The 16,517-nt window shown below is 51.5% G+C and overlaps 1 protein-coding gene across 1 annotated transcript in view; it reads left to right on the plus strand.

The window, feature by feature from the left end:
* The window catches only part of LOC140378029 (protein sidekick-1-like), a 128,914-nt gene that overhangs the window by 78,234 nt on the left and 34,163 nt on the right, over nucleotides 1-16,517 (plus strand). The window contains exons 25-29 of the mRNA XM_072463659.1: nucleotides 399-549; nucleotides 1,572-1,839; nucleotides 2,600-2,715; nucleotides 4,404-4,590; nucleotides 5,352-5,450. Of these exons, the coding sequence (XP_072319760.1) occupies nucleotides 399-549; nucleotides 1,572-1,839; nucleotides 2,600-2,715; nucleotides 4,404-4,590; nucleotides 5,352-5,450 (821 nt within the window). The remainder of the gene's footprint in view (nucleotides 1-398; nucleotides 550-1,571; nucleotides 1,840-2,599; nucleotides 2,716-4,403; nucleotides 4,591-5,351; nucleotides 5,451-16,517) is intronic.

The following is a 16,517-nucleotide window of genomic DNA, read 5'->3' on the forward strand; positions in this document are numbered from 1 at the left end:
CCAGAACTGAAACAGGACAGAACCAGGACAGAACCAGGACTGAACCAGGACAGAACCAGGACAGAACCAGAACTGAAACAGGACAGAACCAGGACAGAACCAGGACTGAACCAGGACAGAACCAGGACCGGACCAGGACCGAACCAGAACTGGACTAGGTCTGAACCAGGACTATCTCCTTTTGAAAGTAAGAATAGATAAAGTGTTCCTTACTTTCCTCACACCAAATACAAACTAAACGTCCGAACAAAGAGTCCAGACCTAAGAACAGGACCATTGACACCTCTGAGCTGAGTTAGCCATTAGCCGTGTGTTAGCCGTGAGTTAGCCGTAAGCCGTGAGTTAGCCGTTAGCCGTGAGTTAGCCGTGAGTTAGCCCTTTGTCTTCTCCGCGCGCAGGTTCCGGATGAGGCAGCTGAACATCGTGGGCACCAGTCCTCTGAGCGGCCCCTCCAGGACCATCCAGACCCTGCAGGACGCCCCCGACAGCCCCCCGACCCAGCTCGGCCTGCAGGACGCCTCTCAGACCAGCCTCAGGATCAAGTGGAAGGTACACGCGTGACGCTGTGAACACGACACACGCTCCGTTAGTCTGCTGCTGAAGACACGCCTGTCACACGCCTGTCACACGTCCGTCACACGTCCGTCACACGTCTGTCACACGCCTGTCACACGTCCGTCACACGTCTGTCACACGCCTGTCATACGCCTGTCACACGTCCGTCACACGTCTGGCACACGCCTGTCACACGTCCGTCACACGCCTGTCACACGTCTGTCACACGCCTGTCACACGTCCGTCACACGTCTGTCACACGCCTGTCATACGCCTGTCACACGTCCGTCACACGCCTGTCACACGTCTGTCACACGCCTGTCACACGTCCGTCACACGTCTGTCACACGCCTGTCATACGCCTGTCACACGTCCGTCACACGCCTGTCACACGTCTGTCACACGCCTGTCACACGTCCGTCACACGTCTGTCACACGCCTGTCATACGCCTGTCACACGTCCGTCACACGTCTGTCACACGCCTGTCATACGCCTGTCACACGTCCGTCACACGCCTGTCACACTTCTGTCACACGACGCCCAAACGGACCCCCAAAAGTACCCCCCAAACTGACCCCCAAACAGACCCCCCAAACAGACCCTCCAAACTGACCCCCCAAACGGCCCCCAAATCAGACCCCCAAATCAGACCCCCAAACAGATCCCCAAACAGATCCCCAAACAGACCCTCCAAACAGACCCTCCAAACTGACTCCCAAATGGACCCCCCAACTGACCTCCAAACAGATCCACAAACAGACCCCCCAAACAGACCCCTAACGGACCCTCCAAACTGACCCCCCAAACAGACCCCCCAAACGGCCCCCAAATCAGACCCCCAAACAGATCCCCAAACTGACAACCCCAAACAGATCCCCCAACTGACCTCCAAACAGACCCACAAACAGACCCCCCAAACAGACCCCCAAACAGACCCCCAAATAGACCCCCAAACAGTACTTTATACTTCTTATAAAGTATTATGATTACATGCGAGCGCTTGTGTCTTGCTCAGCCTCTGGACGGGCCCGAGTACAACAGCAGCCCTGAGTCCATGGGCTACCGTCTGCGCATGTGGAGGGCCGACGCCCAGGGGGCCGACGCCCAGGGGGCCAACGCCCAGGGGGACGAGCGCACCGTGGAGATCGAGGGCGTGAGCGCCGCCGAATGCACCGTGGAGGGTCTGAACCCCTGGACACACTACCAGGCTCAGATCCAGGCCTACAACTCCATTGGACCCGGGCCCTGGAGCAACACTCTGGTCGCCATGACAACCGAGTCTGGTAAGAACCACTGGGGATTTATTATAAACTGGCAGCGACTTTTAAGAACATTACTTTCGACAGGAAAGTAGAGTTAGATTATGATTTAAAGCATGAAAGGACATTGTTCTGACATTGTTCCTCGTCATAAAAACGAACATAAACATGACTTGGACTAGTTTAGTTTAGTCTTCTCCGCTCTGAGCCTCAGAAAACACTCAGGTTCTCAGGTTTATGACAGCATAGTTTGGCTCCCGGGGCCTTGTGCGCTCTTTTCAAGTCCACAAATCGTTGCCAGACTCATTCTGAGCATTTCCTCATCACAGCTGCGTTAGCGTGTCGGGGGGAAGCGTGTAATTCCCTCTGCGGCCAGTAGGTGGATAATCCTGACGAAGGATCACTTCACAGGTGTAAAGTAACGTTAGCTTTCCGTAGAGACATTATTATTATAAGTTCTAAAAAATTGCCATAAAAATAATACACAATATGTGTCCTTTAAAGTAGACGTACAGTATTATGCATTTTGGTTTAATAATGGTGGTAACTGAGCATGTGCAGAGGAGAGAAGCTCTAACTGAGCATGTGCAGAGGAGAGAAGCTCTAACTGAGCATGTGCAGAGACGTGAAGCTCTAACTGAGCATGTGCAGTGGAGTTAGGGCTAACAGCTGTTGCTATGGTGATTTGACAGTAATTCCGGGATTCATAATTGTGGATTGGATCGTTAGCTCGGAATTGCTAGCGTTGGCTTTTTTTCCCAACATCCTCTGTGTGTTTTTCCAGTTCCGTCCGGATCGCCGCAGAACGTGACGGCCGAGGCGGTCAGCTCCACCAAGATCCTGCTGACCTGGACGCCGGTGCTGAAGGCCCAGAAGAACGGGGTCATCCTGGGATACAAGGTCAGCGCCGCTTCACTTAGCACGCCGCTAATTCAAAAGGTCAAATCCGTCACGACTTCTGGAAATCTTCCACTGACAGAAATAATGCAACTGACCCGAGCGAGTTCAGGTTTAAAATGATAACAATAACACGGTTAAAGTGACGTATCAACGGTTTTTACAATTCTATAATTTCTGACTTTATTTGGTGGATTTATACCTGTTGTACATATAAATGATAGTTTTACATCAATCGAGCAGGTATTTGCGGGCACTTTAAATATAAACCGTAGATCATCATATAAAAAGTGCTCTACGTCGCCTGCTGCTGGTCCAAACACGTCATTTCAGTGAAATGTCTTTCCCCAGGACACAAAAACACTGGACAACCTCACCAGTATTTTTTTTTTTCATGAATAACTTCCAGACTGCCCTACATTGTGTAACGGCGACGTGTTTCTGCCTCTTGTGGACGTCGGCCAGCGTTTCACAGATTAGCGCGTGTTTTGGATTAGCCGCTTTAACTGGCCTCATTCAGTCACAAACACGTTCTTACCGACTTCAGCTCTGCCAACGTGGACGCGCCAAACTTTCATTTCAAAGAGTTTGTTCGACGAGCTAAGCGCCAGGCGGGCGTGGGCGGGTCGCGCTTGCCCACAAAGCATTGTGGGTCATGAACGTGAACGTATCCAGCCAATATTAGTGCTAGAAATTCAGACGCTGACATTATTTAACATTTAACAATCCATTTGATCAAGTTTGATCGCGAAATACAGTGTTTGCAAATTTAGCGTCTTTTAAAAAAAATAATGGGGGAAGGCTGGGTCAGAGGTCAGAGGTCACAGCTGTGACCACAATCACACTCACTCTGACATAATGGTGTGGGGCCCATTGTGACCGGCCGATCGTCCCTCACATGTGTCTGTGTGGGGCCCATCGTGAGCGGCCCATCGTCCCTCACACATGTCAGTGTGGGGCCCATCGTGACCGGCCCATCGTCCCTCACACATGTCCGTGTGGGGCCCATCGTGACCGGCCGATCGTCCCTCACACATGTCCGTGTCCGTGTGGGGCCCATCGTGACCGGCCCATCGTCCCTCACACATGTCCGTGTGGGGCCCATTGTGACCGGCCCATCGTCCCTCACACATGTCCGTGTGGGGCCCATCGTGACCGGCCGATCGTCCCTCACACATGTCCGTGTCCGTGTGGGGCCCATCGTGACCGGCCGATCGTCCCTCACACATGTCCGTGTCTGTGTGGGGCCCATCGTGACCGGCCGATCGTCCCTCACACATGTCCGTGTCCGTGTGGGGCCCATCGTGACCGGCCGATCGTCTCTCACACATGTCCGTGTCCGTGTGGGGCCCATCGTGACTGGCCGATCGTCCCTCACACATGTCCGTGTCCGTGTGGGGCCCATCGTGACCGGCCCATCGTCCCTCACACATGTCCGTGTGGGGCCCATTGTGACCGGCCCATCGTCCCTCACACATGTCCGTGTGGGGCCCATCGTGACCGGCCGATCGTCCCTCACACATGTCCGTGTCCGTGTGGGGCCCATCGTGACCGGCCGATCGTCCCTCACACATGTCCGTGTCCGTGTGGGGCCCATCGTGACCGGCCGATCGTCTCTCACACATGTCCGTGTCCGTGTGGGGCCCATCGTGACTGGCCGATCGTCCCTCACACATGTGTCCTTGTGGCAGGTGTTTTACAGCGAGCGTGACCTGGTGTCCCCCCGTCGGGAGCAGCTGGTCGCCGGAGAGGGCCGAGTCTCCCTGATGCTGTCGCCCCTGCACAAGTACACCGTGTACGAGCTGAGGGTCCTGGCCTTCACGCGCTCGGGGGACGGGCCCCTGAGTGCCCCGGTGCTGCTGAGGACCAGAGAGGACGGTGGGTCTCCAAGTGTGGTGGATGGATGGGACAAAAGAATGGCAATAAATGCATCTGTCTTGCTTTTTATTCAAATAGAGGGTTTGTTTTATTTTTATTATTGTCTAACAAACAACCAAGTACGTCCAGTATGTGAGTTTTTTAACAAATGTTCCAGCTGGTGTATTTCTATTTTAAGTTTTATTTACCAGGCTGAACAAGAACAGTATATTTCTTTTTACAAGTTGGCTTGTGAAAGTTTGGTTTCCAGTAAGTACAGAGCTGCTTTTGAAAACTTAGCAAGAAAAGAAGAGAAGTTGACAATAATCTTACTTTGTTATCCACTTGAGTCACACGGCTCACGATACAATTATATCACGACTTTGGGACCGTCCTGTTGCTCAGAAATATTGAATTAAAAGCAAAAAGGCACTACCGACAGTTTTTATTTTATTTATTTTATTTATTTTATTTATTTTATTTATTTTATTTATTTTATTTATTTTATTTATTTTATTTATTTTATTTATTTTATTTATTTTATTTATTTTATTTATTTATTTTATTTTGTATATTTCGTATTGTGGAACATTAAGGCAAAGCAATAACCTTTAAAAAACAAATGTTATCCTCTTTTATTTATTATGTCTTCTCATTGGCTGATCTTTTAGTTTGAAACCAGATGCATTTACACGATAGAAACACGTCAGACGATCATAAATCCAAACTAATCCAGATGAATATTCTTCATACATTCTGTCGTGTGCCTGTCTCTCCTGCAGTCCCCGGACCTCCCGTCAGAGTGGTTTTCCCTGAGGTTCGACTCTCCTCGGTTCGAGTGGTGTGGCAGCCCCCCGCCAGCCCCAACGGCCTCGTGCTAGGTAATGCTAACACGCTAACACTCTCCACTGTGGCCAGCACTCTCGCCTCACAGCAAGAAGGTCCCTCCTGGCCCCATTCACCCAACACAGGCCCCATTCACCCAACACAGGCCCCATTCACCCAACACAGGCCCCATTCACCCAACACAGGCCCCATTCACCCAAAACAGGCCCCATTCACCCAACACAGACCCTATTCACCCAACACAGACCCTATTCACCCAACACAGGCCCCATTCACCCAACACAGGCCCCATTCACCCAAAACAGAACCCATTCACCCAACACAGACCCTATTCACCCAACACAGACCCTATTCACCCAACACAGGCCCCATTCACCCAACACAGGCCCCATTCACCCAAAACAGAACCCATTCACCCAACACAGACCCTATTCACCCAACACAGGCCCCATTCACCCAACACAGGCCCCATTCACCCAACACAGACCCTATTCACCCAACACAGGCCCAATTCACCCAACACAGGCCCCATTCAGCCAACACAGGCCCCATTCACCCAACACAGGCCCCATTCACCCAAAACAGGCCCCATTCACCCAACACAGACCCTATTCACCCAACACAGGCCCCATTCACCCAACACAGGCCCCATTCACCCAACACAGACCCTATTCACCCAACACAGGCCCCATTCACCCAACACAGGCCCCATTCACCCAACACAGGCCCCATTCACCCAACACAGGCCCCATTCACCCAACACAAGCCCCATTCACCCAACACAGACCCTATTCACCCAACACAGACCCTATTGACCCAACACAGGCCCCATTCACCCAACACAAGCCCCATTCACCCAATTCACCCAACACAGACCCTATTCACCCAACACAGGCCCCATTCACCCAACACAGGCCCCATTCACCCAACACAGGCCCCATTCACCCAACACAGGCCCCATTCACCCAACACAAGCCCCATTCACCCAACACAGACCCTATTCACCCAACACAGACCCTATTGACCCAACACAGGCCCCATTCACCCAACACAAGCCCCATTCACCCAATTCACCCAACACAGGCCCCATTCACCCAAAACAGGCCCCATTCACCCAACACAGGCCCCATTCACCCAAAACAGGCCCCATTCACCCAACACAGACCCTATTCACCCAACACAGACCCTATTGACCCAACACAGGCCCCATTCACCCAACACAAGCCCCATTCACCCAATTCACCCAACACAGGCCCCATTCACCCAAAACAGGCCCCATTCACCCAACACAGGCCCCATTCACCCAACACAAGCCCCATTCACCCCATTCACCCAACACAGGCCCCATTCACCCAAAACAGGCCCCATTCACCCAACACAGACCCTATTGACCCAACACAGACCCTATTCACCCAACACAGGCCCCATTCACCCAACACAGGCCCCATTCACCCAAAACAGAACCCATTCACCCAACACAGACCCTATTCACCCAACACAGACCCTATTCACCCAACACAGGCCCCATTCACCCAACACAGGCCCCATTCACCCAAAACAGAACCCATTCACCCAACACAGACCCTATTCACCCAACACAGACCCCATTCACCCAACACAGGCCCCATTCACCCAACACAGGCCCCATTCACCCAACACAGACCCTATTCACCCAACACAGGCCCAATTCACCCAACACAGGCCCCATTCAGCCAACACAGGCCCCATTCACCCAACACAGGCCCCATTCACCCAAAACAGGCCCCATTCACCCAACACAGACCCTATTCACCCAACACAGGCCCCATTCACCCAACACAGGCCCCATTCACCCAACACAGACCCTATTCACCCAACACAGGCCCCATTCACCCAACACAGGCCCCATTCACCCAACACAGGCCCCATTCACCCAACACAGGCCCCATTCACCCAACACAAGCCCCATTCACCCAACACAGACCCTATTCACCCAACACAGACCCTATTGACCCAACACAGGCCCCATTCACCCAACACAAGCCCCATTCACCCAATTCACCCAACACAGACCCTATTCACCCAACACAGGCCCCATTCACCCAACACAGGCCCCATTCACCCAACACAGGCCCCATTCACCCAACACAGGCCCCATTCACCCAACACAAGCCCCATTCACCCAACACAGACCCTATTCACCCAACACAGACCCTATTGACCCAACACAGGCCCCATTCACCCAACACAAGCCCCATTCACCCAATTCACCCAACACAGGCCCCATTCACCCAAAACAGGCCCCATTCACCCAACACAGGCCCCATTCACCCAAAACAGGCCCCATTCACCCAACACAGACCCTATTCACCCAACACAGACCCTATTGACCCAACACAGGCCCCATTCACCCAACACAAGCCCCATTCACCCAATTCACCCAACACAGGCCCCATTCACCCAAAACAGGCCCCATTCACCCAACACAGGCCCCATTCACCCAACACAAGCCCCATTCACCCCATTCACCCAACACAGGCCCCATTCACCCAAAACAGGCCCCATTCACCCAACACAAGCCCCATTCACCCCATTCACCCAACACAGGCCCCATTCACCCAAAACAGGCCCCATTCACCCAACACAGACCCTATTGACCCAACACAGGCCCCATTCACCCAAAACAGGCCCCATTCACCCAACACAAGCCCCATTCACCCAATTCACCCAACACAGGCCCCATTCACCCAAAACAGGCCCCATTCACCCAACACAGGCCCCATTCACCCAAAACAGGCCCCATTCACCCAACACAAGCCCCATTCACCCAATTCACCCAACACAGGCCCCATTCACCCAAAACAGGCCCCATTCACCCAACACAGGCCCCATTCACCCAAAACAGGCCCCATTCACCCAACACAGACCCCATTCACCCAACACAGGCCCCATTCACCCAAAACAGGCCCCATTCACCCAACACAGGCCCCATTCACCCAAAACAGGCCCCATTCACCCAACACAGGCCCCATTCACCCAAAACCATGGGTCTAAATTCAGGATTTTGACCCAATGCTCGGTGAAACTATTGTTTTTTATTAAGTGTGTTTATTAAGACTCGATAAGAAAGTTTCATGTCACAGATGGCAGTGGTTTGAGCTTTTGTGGCTGTGTTTGCGGTGCAGAGTGTGGTTGTGGTGCAGAGTGTTGTTGTGGTACAGAGTGTGTTTGTGGTGCAGAGTGTGTTTGTGGTGCAGAGTGTTGTTGTGGTACAGAGTGTGTTTGTGGTGCAGAGTGTGTTTGTGGTGCAGAGTGTGGTTGTGGTACAGAGTGTGTTTGTGGTGCAGAGTGTGTTTGCGGTGCAGAGTGTGTTTGCGGTGCAGAGTGTGTTTGTGGTGCAGAGTGTGTTTGCGGTGCAGAGTGTGTTTGTGGTGCAGAGTGTGTTTGTGGTGCAGAGTGTGTTTGCGGTGCAGAGTGTGGGTGTTTGTGGTGCAGAGTGTGGTTGTGGTGCAGAGTGTGTTTGTGGTGCAGAGTGTGTTTGTGGTGCAGAGTGTGGTTGTGGTGCAGAGTGTGTTTGTGGTGCAGAGTGTGGTTGTGGTGCAGAGTGTGGTTGTGGTGCAGAGTGTGGTTGTGGTGCAGAGTGTGTTTGTGGTGCAGAGTGTGGTTGTGGTGCAGAGTGTGTTTGCGGTGCAGAGTGTGTTTGCGGTGCAGAGTGTGTTTGCGGTGCAGAGTGTGTTTGTGGTGCAGAGTGTGTTTGTGGTGCAGAGTGTGGTTGTGGTACAGAGTGTGTTTGTGGTGCAGAGTGTGTTTGTGGTGCAGAGTGTGTTTGTGGTGCAGAGTGTGGTTGTGGTGCAGAGTGTGGTTGTGGTGCAGAGTGTGTTTGTGGTGCAGAGTGTGTTTGTGGTGCAGAGTGTGTTTGCGGTGCAGAGTGTGTTTGTGGTGCAGAGTGTGTTTGTGGTGCAGAGTGTGGTTGTGGTGCAGAGTGTGGTTGTGGTGCAGAGTGTGTTTGTGGTGCAGAGTGTGTTTGTGGTGCAGAGTGTGGTTGTGGTGCAGAGTGTGTTTGTGGTGCAGTGTGTGGTTGTGGTGCAGAGTGTGTTTGTGGTGCAGAGTGTGGTTGTGGTGCAGAGTGTGTTTGCGGTGCAGGGTGTGTTTGTGGTGCAGAGTGTGTTTGCGGTGCAGAGTGTGGTTGTGGTGCAGAGTGTGTTTGTGGTGCAGAGTGTGTTTGTGGTGCAGAGTGTGTTTGCGGTGCAGAGTGTGTTTGTGGTGCAGAGTGTGGTTGTGGTGCAGAGTGTGGTTGTGGTGCAGAGTGTGTTTGCGGTGCAGAGTGTGGTTGTGGTGCAGAGTGTGTTTGTGGTGCAGAGTGTGGTTGTGGTACAGAGTGTGTTTGTGGTGCAGAGTGTGGTTGTGGTGCAGAGTGTGGTTGTGGTGCAGAGTGTGTTTGTGGTGCAGAGTGTGTTTGTGGTGCAGAGTGTGGTTGTGGTGCAGAGTGTGTTTGTGGTGCAGTGTGTGTTTGTGGTGCAGAGTGTGTTTGTGGTGCAGAGTGTGTTTGCGGTGCAGAGTGTGTTTGTGGTGCAGAGTGTGTTTGTGGTGCAGAGTGTGTTTGTGGTGCAGAGTGTGTTTGCGGTGCAGAGTGTGTTTGTGGTGCAGAGTGTGTTTGTGGTGCAGAGTGTGGTTGTGGTGCAGAGTGTGGTTGTGGTGCAGAGTGTGTTTGTGGTGCAGAGTGTGTTTGTGGTGCAGAGTGTGTTTGTGGTGCAGAGTGTGTTTGTGGTGCAGTGTGTGGTTGTGGTGCAGAGTGTGTTTGTGGTGCAGAGTGTGGTTGTGGTGCAGAGTGTGTTTGCGGTGCAGAGTGTGTTTGTGGTGCAGAGTGTGTTTGCGGTGCAGAGTGTGGTTGTGGTGCAGAGTGTGTTTGTGGTGCAGAGTGTGTTTGTGGTGCAGAGTGTGTTTGTGGTGCAGAGTGTGTTTGTGGTGCAGAGTGTGGTTGTGGTGCAGAGTGTGGTTGTGGTGCAGAGTGTGTTTGCGGTGCAGAGTGTGGTTGTGGTGCAGAGTGTGTTTGTGGTGCAGTGTGTGGTTGTGGTGCAGAGTGTGTTTGTGGTGCAGTGTGTGGTTGTGGTGCAGAGTGTGTTTGTGGTGCAGAGTGTGGTTGTGGTGCAGAGTGTGTTTGTGGTGCAGAGTGTGTTTGTGGTGCAGAGTGTGGTTGTGGTACAGAGTGTGTTTGTGGTGCAGAGTGTGTTTGCGGTGCAGAGTGTGTTTGCGGTGCAGAGTGTGTTTGTGGTGCAGAGTGTGTTTGCGGTGCAGAGTGTGTTTGTGGTGCAGAGTGTGTTTGTGGTGCAGAGTGTGTTTGCGGTGCAGAGTGTGGGTGTTTGTGGTGCAGAGTGTGGTTGTGGTGCAGAGTGTGTTTGTGGTGCAGAGTGTGTTTGTGGTGCAGAGTGTGGTTGTGGTGCAGAGTGTGTTTGTGGTGCAGAGTGTGGTTGTGGTGCAGAGTGTGGTTGTGGTGCAGAGTGTGGTTGTGGTGCAGAGTGTGTTTGTGGTGCAGAGTGTGGTTGTGGTGCAGTGTGTTTGCGGTGCAGAGTGTGTTTGTGGTGTAGAGTGTGTTTGCGGTGCAGAGTGTGTTTGTGGTGCAGAGTGTGTTTGTGGTGCAGAGTGTGGTTGTGGTGCAGAGTGTGTTTGTGGTGCAGTGTGTGGTTGTGGTGCAGAGTGTGTTTGTGGTGCAGAGTGTGGTTGCGGTGCAGAGTGTGTTTGCGGTGCAGAGTGTGTTTGTGGTGCAGAGTGTGTTTGCGGTGCAGAGTGTGGTTGTGGTGCAGAGTGTGTTTGTGGTGCAGAGTGTGTTTGTGGTGCAGAGTGTGTTTGCGGTGCAGAGTGTGTTTGTGGTGCAGAGTGTGGTTGTGGTGCAGAGTGTGGTTGTGGTGCAGAGTGTGTTTGCGGTGCAGAGTGTGGTTGCGGTGCAGAGTGTGGTTGTGGTACAGAGTGTGTTTGTGGTGCAGAGTGTGGTTGTGGTGCAGAGTGTGGTTGTGGTGCAGAGTGTGTTTGTGGTGCAGAGTGTGTTTGTGGTGCAGAGTGTGTTTGCGGTGCAGAGTGTGTTTGTGGTGCAGAGTGTGTTTGCGGTGCAGAGTGTGTTTGTGGTGCAGAGTGTGTTTGTGGTGCAGAGTGTGTTTGCGGTGCAGAGTGTGTTTGTGGTGCAGAGTGTGGTTGTGGTGCAGAGTGTGGTTGTGGTGCAGAGTGTGTTTGCGGTGCAGAGTGTGGTTGTGGTGCAGAGTGTGTTTGTGGTGCAGAGTGTGGTTGTGGTACAGAGTGTGTTTGTGGTGCAGAGTGTGGTTGTGGTGCAGAGTGTGGTTGTGGTGCAGAGTGTGTTTGTGGTGCAGAGTGTGTTTGTGGTGCAGAGTGTGGTTGTGGTGCAGAGTGTGTTTGTGGTGCAGTGTGTGTTTGTGGTGCAGAGTGTGTTTGTGGTGCAGAGTGTGTTTGCGGTGCAGAGTGTGTTTGTGGTGCAGAGTGTGTTTGTGGTGCAGAGTGTGTTTGCGGTGCAGAGTGTGTTTGTGGTGCAGAGTGTGTTTGTGGTGCAGAGTGTGGTTGTGGTGCAGAGTGTGGTTGTGGTGCAGAGTGTGTTTGTGGTGCAGAGTGTGTTTGTGGTGCAGAGTGTGTTTGTGGTGCAGAGTGTGTTTGTGGTGCAGTGTGTGGTTGTGGTGCAGAGTGTGTTTGTGGTGCAGAGTGTGGTTGTGGTGCAGAGTGTGTTTGCGGTGCAGAGTGTGTTTGTGGTGCAGAGTGTGTTTGCGGTGCAGAGTGTGGTTGTGGTGCAGAGTGTGTTTGTGGTGCAGAGTGTGTTTGTGGTGCAGAGTGTGTTTGTGGTGCAGAGTGTGGTTGTGGTGCAGAGTGTGGTTGTGGTGCAGAGTGTGTTTGCGGTGCAGAGTGTGGTTGTGGTGCAGAGTGTGTTTGTGGTGCAGTGTGTGGTTGTGGTGCAGAGTGTGTTTGTGGTGCAGAGTGTGGTTGTGGTGCAGAGTGTGTTTGTGGTGCAGAGTGTGTTTGTGGTGCAGAGTGTGGTTGTGGTGCAGAGTGTGGTTGTGGTGCAGAGTGTGTTTGTGGTGCAGAGTGTGTTTGTGGTGCAGTGTGTGTTTGTGGTGCAGAGTGTGTTTGTGGTGCAGAGTGTGGTTGTGGTGCAGAGTGTGTTTGTGGTGCAGAGTGTGTTTGTGGTGCAGAGTGTGTTTGCGGTGCAGAGTGTGTTTGTGGTGCAGAGTGTGTTTGCGGTGCAGAGTGTGGTTGTGGTGCAGAGTGTGGTTGTGGTGCAGAGTGTGTTTGTGGTGCAGAGTGTGTTTGTGGTGCAGAGTGTGGTTGTGGTGCAGAGTGTGTTTGCGGTGCAGAGTGTGGTTGTGGTGCAGAGTGTGTTTGCGGTGCAGAGTGTGGTTGTGGTGCAGAGTGTGTTTGTGGTGCAGAGTGTGTTTGTGGTGCAGAGTGTGTTTGTGGTGCAGAGTGTGGTTGTGGTGCAGAGTGTGGTTGTGGTGCAGAGTGTGTTTGCGGTGCAGAGTGTGGTTGTGGTGCAGAGTGTGTTTGTGGTGCAGTGTGTGGTTGTGGTGCAGAGTGTGTTTGTGGTGCAGAGTGTGGTTGTGGTGCAGAGTGTGTTTGCGGTGCAGAGTGTGTTTGCGGTGCAGAGTGTGGTTGTGGTGCAGAGTGTGGTTGCGGTGCAGAGTGTGGTTGTGGTACAGAGTGTGGTTGTGGTGCAGAGTGTGGTTGTGGTACAGAGTGTGGTTGTGGTGCAGAGTGTGGTTGCGGTGCAGAGTGTGGTTGCGGTGCAGAGTGTGGTTGTGGTACAGAGTGTGGTTGTGGTGCAGAGTGTGGTTGCGGTGCAGAGTGTGGTTGCGGTGCAGAGTGTGTTTGTGGTGCAGAGTGTGGTTGTGGTGCAGAGTGTGTTTGCGGTGCAGAGTGTGTTTGTGGTGCAGAGTGTGTTTGTGGTGCAGAGTGTGGTTGCGGTGCAGAGTGTGGTTGCGGTGCAGAGTGTGGTTGTGGTACAGAGTGTGGTTGTGGTGCAGAGTGTGGTTGCGGTGCAGAGTGTGGTTGCGGTGCAGAGTGTGAGTCTATTTCACAGCAGGTGTCATGTCCTCTCAGTGGGACCAGCATGCAGCGGGACACTTTGAGCGATGGAACTGTGGACCGGGGGCTTTGGGGGGGGAACACATTTAGCGTGACACCACAGAGTGAGTGGGAGCTTTAGTCTGTTCTCTCCTGCAGAGCACAAGCTGCCACTCTCACTACAACCAGATTATTCAAGGGTTTAAAATGAAGATGTTTTTTGCTTTTCTTTTTCTTTTTTTAACTGGAATGTTGAAGGTCACGAAAGTCTCCAACTGATGCTTTTTGTGATTTCTTTGTGACTTCAAGGCAAGTTAATTTGTCGAGCACAATTTCATACACAAAGTGCTTCACAACAGGAAAAGAACACAATAAAATCACAAAGAAATCACAGAAATCACAAAACAGTTTATGACAGAAAAGAGAAGAGTGCAATTAATAAATATGTTCTGACTCTGGCACCAGCAGGAGGCCGGTCCATGTTTAGTCCTGACTCTGGCACCAGCAGGAGGCCGGTCCACGTTTAGTCCTGACTCTGGCACCAGCAGGAGGCCGGTCCATGTTTAGTCCTGACTCTGGCACCAGCAGGAGGCCGGTCCTTGTTTAGTCCTGACTCTGGCACCAGCAGGAGGCCGGTCCATGTTTAGTCCTGACTCTGGCACCAGCAGGAGGCCGGTCCTTGTTTAGTCCTGACTCTGGCACCAGCAGGAGGCCGGTCCATGTTTAGTCCTGACTCTGGCACCAGCAGGAGGCCGGTCCACACACTGATCTGTTGGATGCAGTGACAGAGTGAATCCACTGGTCCAGATTCACCTGCGACAGTGAAACATAGCTCTGACTCGTCTGCATCATTGTAATAGGACACGACCTAACGGCAGCATGTAGAGGTTGAACAGAAGGGATGAACAGTGAGAGAAAAGAGAGAAACTCGCCTTAAATGAGATTATGTTAAAGAACCCTTGGATTTGTATCATCCGTAAGAATAGCAGGAGAGCAGCAGGCGAGAGGGCATCAGCAGCGTCTCTATCTGATCATCCACGGCTCTCCGGTGATGGGATTAGCACCAAAACTGCAGGATTAGCACACTGCACTCTGTCACCTTCTGGCTTCACGGTGTGTTTTCGGTCGCAGGTGAGCAGGGGATTGTGGGAAACGTGCTCTGAATTCAGAAAATTCATCTCGTAGTATTGACGAGATCAGAGTTATTTAGTCCGTGGATCCAGAAATGCCTTCAACACTTTTCCTTCTAAATTGAATTCCAATCATCCGTGGCATTAGAACATTGAAGGGAAACTAAATCAATCCTAAATGTTACTTTAGGATTGATGCGATATTTGAGGCCTTCCAAATAAATGAATCAAATCTACTCATGGTATTATGATTCTACTTAAGTCCTGAGGTTTTGTTTTGTTTCATTTTCACAGTTTTTTCTTTTATTTTCCAGACGACAGAAGCTTGAGCCACAAGTCTGTGGATTATTATTGGTTCTGAGCAGTTATAAATGTGTAAATTCTTTATATTACCAATCATTAAAGTGACGTACGACAGGTTTTTACAATTTTCTAATGTTGACTTTATTTGGTGTGTTTATTATACCTGTTGTACATGTACATTATAGTTTTACATCAATCGAGCAGGTATTTGTGGAGAAAACGTTTTTAAAAATCTGTAGAAAATGACAGGAAATGACATCACACCAGGGACACTCATTCTAGTCAAAGTTTATGCAGAATTTACACAAAGAAACAACTTTTTTGACTCTCATATATTTGTATTTGTCAAATTAATAGATTGTGACATTAGATGAGTTTTGGCCCAGTGGTTGCTGGGTAATTTCCTACTGTGATGTCATCAATCACAAACAGGAAGTGAAATTATAAACCTAAATAATGTGCTATTCTGTGACAACATTTCCATATTTTTTAGCAAAATTATGACTATATTTATCTTAACTACATTATATTTCCATGAGTCGTCTGGCCTGTAGGGGGCGCTTTAAACTCAGTAAACAGAGATACTTATGTGCCGTACTGTGCACCCAGCACCCATAAGAGTGAATTAAAACATGTATTTTCATATACAGCCTCATAAAGGGATTAGTGCACGGATTATATTGCAGTAATCTGGTTATTCTGCGATTGTACTGCGCTTGTACTGCGCTCGAACTGCGCTCGCACTGCCCTTGTACTGCGCTCGTACTGCGCTCGTACTGCGCTCGTACTGCCCTTGTACTGCTCTTGTACTGCGCTCGTACTGCGCTCGTACTGCGCTCGTACTGCTCTTGTACTGCCCTTGTACTGCGCTCTTACTGTGCTCGTACTGCCCTTGTACTGCTCTTGTACTGCGCTCGTACTGCCCTTGTACTGCCCTTGTACTGCTCTTGTACTGCGCTCATACTGCCCTTGTACTGCCCTTGTACTGCCCTTGTACTGCCCTTGTACTGCTCTTGTACTGCTCTTGTACTGCGCTTGTACTGCCCTTGTACTGCTCTTGTACTGCTCTTGTACTGCGCTCGTACTGCCCTTGTACTGCTCTTGTACTGCCCTTGTACTGCTCTTGTACTGCTCTTGTACTGCCCTTGTACTGCTCTTGTACTGCCCTTGTACTGCTCTTGTACTGCCCTTGTACTGCCCTTGTACTGCTCTTGTACTGCGCTCGTACTGCCCTTGTACTGCCCTTGTACTGCGCTCGTACTGCCCTTGTACTGCGCTCGTACTGCGCTCGTACTGCTCTTGTACTGCCCTTGTACTGCGCTCGTACTGCGCTCGTACTGCCCTTGTACTGCGCTTGTACTGCGCTCATACTGCCCTCGTACTGCTCTTGTACTGCGCTTGTACTGCCCTTGTACTGCCCTTGTACTGCTCTTGTACTGCGCTCATACTGCTCTTGTACTGCCCTTGTACTGCCCTCGTACTGCCCTTGTACTGCTCTTGTACTGCCCTTGTACTGCTCTTGTACTGCCCTTGTACTGCCCTTGTACTGCGCTCGTACTGCCCTTGTACTGCGCTCGTACTGCGCTCGTACTGCGCTCGTACTGCCCTTGTACTGCGCTTGTACTGCGCTCATAC

This window comes from Eucyclogobius newberryi, unplaced genomic scaffold (assembly GCF_026437365.1).
Source record: "Eucyclogobius newberryi isolate DKJ021-1_F unplaced genomic scaffold, fEucNew1.0.hap1 SCAF_4, whole genome shotgun sequence".
NCBI lineage: Eukaryota > Metazoa > Chordata > Actinopteri > Gobiiformes > Gobiidae > Eucyclogobius > Eucyclogobius newberryi.